Source organism: Gossypium hirsutum, chromosome D04, assembly GCF_007990345.1.
Source record: "Gossypium hirsutum isolate 1008001.06 chromosome D04, Gossypium_hirsutum_v2.1, whole genome shotgun sequence".
In the NCBI taxonomy this organism is placed as follows: Eukaryota; Viridiplantae; Streptophyta; class Magnoliopsida; order Malvales; family Malvaceae; genus Gossypium; species Gossypium hirsutum.
Genome location: NC_053440.1, coordinates 9,865,222 through 9,874,025, shown reverse-complemented (window position 1 = coordinate 9,874,025; position 8,804 = coordinate 9,865,222). Strand labels below are relative to the sequence as shown.

At 36.4% G+C, this 8,804-nt stretch overlaps 1 protein-coding gene across 3 annotated transcripts; it reads left to right on the top strand.

The window, feature by feature from the left end:
- The first annotated feature begins 713 nt into the window (after positions 1 to 713).
- LOC107926062 (probable phospholipid-transporting ATPase 8) lies at positions 714 to 8,146 on the top strand. Of its 3 annotated transcripts, XM_016856840.2 has the most exons (13): positions 714 to 912; positions 1,383 to 1,551; positions 1,662 to 1,783; positions 2,883 to 4,216; positions 4,364 to 4,474; positions 4,586 to 4,862; positions 5,104 to 5,192; positions 5,269 to 5,377; positions 5,453 to 5,656; positions 5,768 to 5,893; positions 6,550 to 6,648; positions 6,917 to 7,108; positions 7,232 to 8,146. In XM_016856840.2, exons 2-13 carry the CDS (start codon positions 1,473 to 1,475, stop codon positions 7,865 to 7,867), a joined length of 3,378 nt encoding a protein of 1,125 aa, XP_016712329.2. In that variant the 5' UTR covers positions 714 to 912; positions 1,383 to 1,472; the 3' UTR covers positions 7,868 to 8,146. The 3 variants fall into 3 exon arrangements, with proteins under 3 accessions (XP_016712329.2, XP_016712327.2, XP_016712330.2); XM_016856838.2 differs by having other exon boundaries at positions 744 to 912; positions 1,383 to 1,783; XM_016856841.2 differs by lacking the exons at positions 714 to 912; positions 1,383 to 1,551 and adding an exon at positions 2,247 to 2,325 and having other exon boundaries at positions 1,616 to 1,783.
- The last annotated feature ends 658 nt before the right edge of the window (positions 8,147 to 8,804 follow it).

Here is an 8,804-nt window from a genome sequence, read left to right as displayed (position 1 = left end):
GTCGATTTGTTTGAAATTTACTGATATATGTTATTTTTAGAGAGAGAAAGAAAAATACACACATTTTCACGGTTAGTTTAAGTAAAACTACGTCTGAAATTGACAACTTAGCTCATTTGCTTAAATTGTTAAATATTAGTGCTTTTATCCTTGAGTCTTAAGTTCAATTCCTCTCTTTCACATTTGCATTTTTTTATTTCATTTGTTTAAAGCTTTTTTATTTTTAATTAATGTTTATAATTAATAAATATATTTGAAAATAATATATTTATTAATTATAATCATTAATTAAAAAAAACTTGAAACAACCATTTGAGCAAAAGAGCTAAGCTATTAATTTTAGTGAAAACGCAATTTACATTGCACCTTTCTAGCTGACTTGGTTGAAAGTGGGCCATGTAAGATGTGTTTCCAGTGAAGATGTACACTATAGGACGCGTTTTCCTTTCTCTCTCCAAACATAAAATATATATATTGATGAATTTCAAAAAATAAAAATATCAATTTTTTTCAGCATATACGAGTAAATTAGCCATTTCACTTAGAACATTATACATGAAAACATCTGATAAATTTTTTTATTATCTTTTTTATATTTATTCAAAACTTGAGTCTTGGGAAAAAGAAATTGGGATCTTATTGCAAAATGTTGAACTACAGATGTCTTAAATGTAATTTACCCTGGTTTTGTTTTGTCCCATTTTGTGTTTAAGACAATCATCCAGTGCTACGCCATCTATGTTAAGTTTTCATGGTTAGTTCTTGCTTATAACAGCGGCAAAGCTAACTACTCTAAGACTAACGCAAAGCACCTCACTTTTTATTTTTATTTTATATTGCCTTTCTCACACTTCTTTAAAAGTTTGGAACTTTCAGGCAACAAGGAGGAGATCTCTGCAACTTCAACTGAGAGTAAGGAATTTTCTTTTGATAGAAAACTTGTTGTTTGTAATAAGGATTTACTTTTTTTTTTAAAGACTTTTTTCATTTGTTGGGTTGTCTTAAATTGGTGCAGTTAAGGTTACAAATATGAGGTTTTTCTTGTATTTTTAAAATAAAGAGTTGAGCTTTTTTTTTTTTTAAATGCTTGTTCATGCACTTTCTGTGTTGGGATTTTAGCTCAGAAATCAAAGGCATTCAAAGCTCATGTGGGTGCAAAGATAAGAATTTTTACTCATTGGGTTTATTTTTGTTTATGTTTTGGTGAATTTGATTGGATTGGGAACGGGGTTACTGTTCATAGTGTTATAAAGGGGAATTGGAAGATTATTACTTTTGTATGTGGTTGATTTGGAAGGTTAATGTGATTGATAATTGTGAGGGAAATCTGAGTTCTTTAGTGATCTATTGCTAAAAGAGAGACAACCCTGTCTGGATTTAAGCTTTGGCAATGGCTAGAATAAGGAAAAGAAGCATACAGTTAAGCAAGCTTTGCTCATTTGCGTGTTGTCGGTCGAGTTCTCGAGACGATCATGCCGAAATCGGGCAAAAAGGGTACTCAAGAGTGGTGTATTGCAACGAACCTGATAGTCAAGAGCAAATTCGGCTCAGGTATCGGGGGAATTATGTCTCCACTACCAAGTATACAGCAGTTAATTTCATCCCAAAGTCTTTGTTTGAGCAGTTTAGGAGGGTTGCAAATATCTATTTTCTTGTTGTAGCTTGTGTTTCTTTTAGTCCGTTGGCTCCGTATTCAGCACCAAGCATTATTCTGCCTCTCGTTGTGGTGATTGGAGCTACAATGGCCAAAGAGGGTGTCGAAGATTGGAGGCGAAACCTCCAGGTGATGCTTGAATTTCTTACTCTCCTTTTGGTGCTTTGCTGTAACTGTTTGTTTGCTTCCTATTGAATGCTTTCGGTTCAAATTGTATTCTGTAAAATAAAAACAATAAACAAGTTCAAACTACACCAAATGTGTTTAACAAATAGGACAAATTGTACCGTAAAATAGGTCACAAAATTTCACATTGTTGTCGGTAAATCTGTTGCATCGCATGATATACCATCAAGGTTTTTGATTAATGTCCTGGTATTTTTGTTGTTCCCATAAATAAAAACAGCTACTATTAACGAACATGCTATTTTATTTCATGCTAATTTTAATTTGCTTGTCCATATATGATAGTGGGAGTATGATTCCTGTCTTGTTCTTTATTATTAACCCGATTTCAAAATAGATGCACCGTAATTGAATTTACTGCTTTTATTAAGACTGCAATGACTTGATCTGTAAATATTAAATTTAGACACATTAAAAGCAAGTTCAAAGGCACTTGAGGACAAAAGTTTCACATCAGATGGTCCAAGCTCCCAAACTTGGATATGGTAATTAAATTCTCCTGTCCTGTCTTAAGAGGTTTTCTATGCTTTGTCATGATTATAACAATAAAGCATTCTTGGACTTGAGTGTGAGTGTTAGATGTTGATTTGTGTCTGACATAAGCATGTTCAATTATTTCCACCTATTTCCATGTATTTGAAGGGTCTTTCTTGTGCCTGCAAATTATTTTCTCAGTAGTATAATGAAGAGTGTCATTGTGAGAATAAAAGTTATCATTTCTGTTTTCTTCCCTTCATATTTAATAAGGTAAGCTAAAAACTCCTTTTATATAGGGTTGATGCAGCTTCAATTTTCCAATATTATATTTGGCTTGTAACTGAACCTTGTTTAGCTACATTGTTGAAATTTAATCTCGATCCAATTTTCATTTTCTGATTGCTGATACACTGAAATGTATGCATCGGTGTTGTATTCGGCCCTTTGTTTGTCATTTTGTTGTGATATGTGTTAGTCTTCTTGCTTCCGTGGGCACTCTTCATTCCAATAAGGTTTCTTTGAATGTATGTAAGACATCTAAAGTAGCAGTCTCCATGGTTTTCAGGATATAGAGGCAAACAATCGGAAGGTTGAAGTTTACGATAAAAGTTCATGTTCCTTCAGACAAACCAAATGGAAGGATCTCCGTGTTGGTGAGCTTGTTAAGGTGTGCAAGGACGAATATTTTCCTGCTGATATACTCCTACTTTCTTCAAGCTACGAAGATGGTGTTTGCTATGTTGAGACAATGAACCTTGATGGAGAGACTAATTTAAAGTTAAAGCATGCTCTCAACGTAACATACTTCCGGTCTAGTGCAGAGAGCCTCAAGGAATTTAGAGCTGTGATCAAGTGTGAGGATCCAAACGAGCATCTTTATTCTTTCATCGGAACATTGTACTCTGATTGTCAACAATACTCACTTTCCCCACAGCAGATCCTTTTGCGAGATTCTAAACTGAAGAATACTGAATATATCTTCGGTGTGGTTATTTTTACTGGACATGACACAAAAGTAATGCAGAATGCAACAGATCCTCCTTCCAAGAGGACTAAGATTGAGAGGAGGATGGATAGGATAATATATGTCCTTTTCAGTACTCTGATTTTGGTATCATTCATAGGATCTCTGTTTTTTGGAATTGAAACTAATAACGATCTTAGCGGTGGAAATTATACAAGGTGGTATCTCCGACCAGATAAAACAACTGTATTCTTTGACCCCAGAAGACCAGCAGTGGCTGCATTTTTGCATTGTTTGACCGGTCTTATGTTGTATGGATATTTGATACCTATATCATTGTATGTCTCGATTGAGATTTGCAAGGTTTTACAAAGCATTTTCATTAACCAAGATCAGGCTATGTATGATGAGGAAATGGATAGGCCAGCGCATGCACGGACATCTAATTTGAATGAGGAACTTGGTCAGGTCCATACTATACTCTCCGACAAAACTGGCACTTTGACATGCAACTCGATGGAGTTTGTGAAATGTTCAATAGCTGGCACTCTCTATGGTCGTGGCATGACAGAGGTTGAAATTGCTCTGGCGAGGAAAAGAGGTGAGCAATTGACTGAACAGGCGCCTATTGATGCTTCTGAATCAAAAAAATCGATCAAGGGTTTCAACTTCAGAGATGAACGTATTATGGATGGGAAATGGGTGTCTGAACCTCAAAGGGATGTCATACAAAGGTTCTTTCGGGTCTTAGCAACTTGCCATACAGCAGTTCCTGAAGTAATGGGTCCTGATGAGATTATGTATGAAGCTGAGTCACCTGATGAAGCAGCATTTGTCATTGCTGCTCGAGAGGTTGGTTTTGAGTTTTTTGTAAGGAATCCAACAAGCATAAAATTGCGTGAATTAGATCCCACGAGTGGCATAAGAGTTGACAGGTAACTTTTTTGTAACCTTTCACACCATCTCAATCTTGTTATGCACATTATTAATCTTATCTCCCCAAAAATAAAAACAGTTGTCGAGCTACATAAAATGAACAGCTTCACAAGGCAGCTGTGAATGAATTCGTTTCTACTTTGCAGAGTATACGAGCTTCTTCATGTTTTGGAGTTCAGTAGTGCTCGGAAAAGGATGTCCGTAATTGTAAAGAACCCAGAGAACCAGTTGTTGCTCCTTGCCAAGGGTGCAGACAGGTCATAACTTGTAACCCATGCTTCCTCATGCAGATATATTGTGGTAGAATTTTATGAAGTTGTAGAACAGTTGAGTTGATGTAATATCTTCATTTTTCACAATATGTGCAGTGTTATATTTGAAAGGCTTTCGAAAGAAGGTAGGGCATATGAGGAACAGACCAAGGAGCATATTGAAAAATATTCCGAGGCAGGATTACGAACCATGGCAGTTGCATATCGTGAGCTTGATGATGATGAGTATAAAACTTGGGAACAAGAATTTCTGAAGGCCAAAACTTCTGTATCTGCTGATCGAGATGTTTTGATGGATGAATTGGCTGGCCAAATTGAAAGGGACTTAATTCTTCTCGGTGCCACAGCTGTTGAAGACAAATTACAAAAGGGGGTCAGTTAAATTAGTTTGGGATTTGTTGCAACTATTATTACTATAATTTCTAATGAAACTTCTTAAATCACTGACCTATCTCAATATGTGCTTTAATATATCATGCTATTGTTTTATATTGAAACATCTGTAATATCTTAACAAAGAAAATAAGTGCCAAATTGTGTTACATGAATTGGTTTTGTTGTCTAATCTAATTATTTATGGTTTTTATAAACTACTATGTTTCTTCATTATGCAGGTCCCAGGCTGTATTGACAAGCTTGCACGTGCTGGAATCGGAATATGGGTCTTGACAGGCGACAAAAGGGGAACTGCTGTTAATATTGGGTATCGTAGAACTTGAACCGAACTTATTGTCTATAGTTTAATGAATGTAAATGCTATAAATACTGCATTTCCACAGGTATGCATGCAGTCTACTAAGACATGGAATGAAACAGATTGTGATCACGCTAGAGTTGCTGGAAATTTTTGCCCTGGAAAAAGAAGGGGATAAGGAGGCCATTGCTGAGGTATAGACTACTTTATTCTGAAGTGATATTAATGCCATCCATATTGGGAAAAATCTGAATCTATTATATTTTTAGGCTTCTCTTAATAGTATAAAGTCGCAAATACTCGAGGCAAAATCTCAAGTGACTGAAGAAAGTTCAACTGAGTTTGGCCTGATAATTGATGGCAAGTCCTTGACTTATGCTATGGACAAGAATCTGGTAAACTGCTTTATGGATCTTGCAATGCGTTGTGCTACTGTTATATGCTGTCGATCTTCACCGAAACAAAAGGCTGTTGTAAGTATCATGTTTGTGGAGCCAAGCAAGTGATGGGATTTTTGTAAGGATTATCAGACTTTGAAGCAATTGACGTGAAAATAATTTGATAAAATTCTAGTATATATGCAGATTACAAGACTGGTGAAATCCGTTACGGGTAGAACAACACTAGCTATTGGTGATGGAGCAAATGATGTTGGTATGCTTCAAGAGGCTGATATTGGGGTAGGCATAAGTGGAGTCGAAGGGATGCAGGTAAAATTATGTCTTTGTTCTCGTAGGATTCTCCTATGTTGCTCTGATTCCTTTTTTGTTTTGGAAGTATCTGTGTCCAACATTAGTATCCAACACATATTTGGAAATGAGAATGGGATATGATCCTCCAAGAACTCTAAAGCATTTATATGAGAAAAAAACATGCACGTGTTGGATACATCCCCATATCTGTCCCTCACACTCGAGATGAGCAACTAGGTCTTCTCTTATAATTTGTACATTTCTTTTTGTTTCTGGGGATTAGGGAAGTCAAATCATGCAAAGGTGTTCTTTCTCGAGATGTGGTTCTGCTATTTTATCTGTTTTTGCCTAGGCATGAAGTGATTTCTTCCAATGATCCTTTTATAGCATTGCCTTGGCTCTTGGCTCTTGCCACCTTCCGTTTTGGTAACCTGGCTTTCTGCACCTTTTTGTGGCTTATGCTTGATAGTTTATCCATTTTATGGGGATATTTGATTTGATAGAATATGTGGCTTTCTATAAATTTTCCTCTTCGAAGGAAGAATGAACTCAAACTTATGAATTTCTTCTTACTGCTAGACCTCATATTTTGGTTTAGACCATGTCCTGTCTTCAAGATATTTAACTGTTTGTCTGGTTTCTAACTTACTTCTAATAACTATCATGAACTGCAGGCTGTTATGGCAAGTGATTTTGCGATAGCTCAATTTCGTTTTTTGGAACGTTTATTACTGGTGCATGGCCATTGGTGTTACAGGCGAATATCGATGATGGTAAGAATGTTCTCATTGGTTTTCCCCATGCTGCAAAGTTAAACTCAGATAATCTTATTTATTTGATATCTTGAGAACGATAGTCTTTGTCATGGATTATTTCATTTTGCATAAGACTCTTGTCTTCGAATCGGTGTTACACTTTTGGAGTATGGACCTTTAACAATTTTTTTGGTGATTTTTCCATTTCCGGGAATAGATTAGGCAAACATTTAACAAAAAATGAATATTAGTGCTGAAATCGTAGGTATGTTTTCGGTCATTGCAGATCTGCTACTTTTTCTACAAGAACATCACTTTTGGATTTACCTTGTTTTGGTTCGAGGCCTACACTTCTTTCTCCGGTCAGCCTGCTTATAACGATTGGTACATGTCATGCTACAATGTCTTCTTCACTTCGCTTCCTGTAATCGCTCTTGGTGTTTTTGATCAGGATGTTTCAGCCAGACTTTGCCTCAAGGTAAACAATTCTGTATGTTAATGTCATAGATGCAGTTTCACTCTGAAGAAACTTGTTTTTGCGTGTTCCGAACTGCTACCTCCTGTGCATATGAGCTTAGAATGTCCGTCTTTTCTTTTGCAGCATCCTTTATTATATCAAGAGGGTGTGCGGAATATCCTCTTCAATTGGCCCCGTATTCTTGGTTGGATGTTTAATGGACTTCTTAGTTCCATAATCATATACTTCTTAACAACCAACTCAATAACTGGTCCAGCATTCCGCAAAGATGGTCAAGTTGCCGATTATTCGGTTCTTGGGGTGACAATGTATACATGTGTAGTTTGGACTGTAAATTGCCAAATGGCGTTGTCGATCAATTACTTCACATGGATCCAGCATCTGTTCATATGGGGAAGCATTGCCTTTTGGTATATATTCTTGGTGGTTTATGGTTTGATTCCTCCGACATTATCTACCACAGCATACAAGGTTCTTGTCGAAGCTTGTGCTCCGAGCATCCTGTACTGGCTCACCACCCTTCTTGTTGTTATTGCCGCGCTACTACCTCTACTTTCCTATAGGGCTTTTCAGATTCGATTTCGACCTATGGAACATGATAGAATACAAATACAAAGACGAAGGCCGGAAAGCACAGAATATGATGCAACACAAAGAAGACTTTCGGAAAGTTCGGAGGCCCGGACTTCTAGTGAGTTGCCTTCAGAGGTTAGAATCAGAATAGATAATCTTAAGGCAAGTTCGAAGCGAAAGAACTGATGAAATCGGAATGGTGCCTTGATATACGAATCGGGTTGTCTTTTTTTTCTCGGCAGTTTAAGCACAGGTGCCTCAAGAAAAGTGCAAACATCGGAATTGCTTCTGCTGGACTCGGTGTGTAGATTAGGGGTATAAATCTGATTTATGAAAGTCTTGTTAATGCATAGCTATGCTTCAAACACACTGACCTCACTGATATGTAATTGGTTTTTTTTTTCTTAAGCTTGTCTAACTTGTGAATTTGCAATGGAAGGTAAGAGCATTTTATCCTTTTGCTAAGGGAATGGCAATAACATAACATTATTGGGTAAGGTTTCTCATCTCCAACTCTTCGGATATATATTTATATACAATATTCATATCGGATATACATGCATGTCGACATAATCTTTGTTCCGTTGTTAAATATGTTGACATCCAACATTATTACAAGAAACAAGTGATGCATATAAGAACACTTTAAGCTTCCAATGGTAATACGATCCTCACTTTTCTCAGTTCAGAATTTGCAAAAATGGTCATTTCAAACGGAGGGGATCAGTTAAGCAAAGCCAGCCGCCCCTCCACGCTATGCAATTCTTGCAGATGAACTAATGGGACAGTCAGTGAAGTTTTTTACTAAATATCATTTGAATGTTGCTACGAGTTTATATTTAAATGTCAGCCACTAATATTTAAAAAAAAGTAAAATAGTTATAAAATTATTTTAACAATTTTTCGTATAAAAAATAATTACAAAAAAATCCATTCTCTCCCACTCAAATTATAGGGGGAAAACATGGCTAGTTTCTCAAATTTCTTCCATTGTGAAAGGAGCCAGAAAGCAGGCGGCATTGCCAGGAATGTGTGGACATATCCAAAAACAAATAAACATCGAAAAGAACAACTGAGGTTGACTATCTAACACAACCCCGCATATCATTGGAGCCATGTTTTA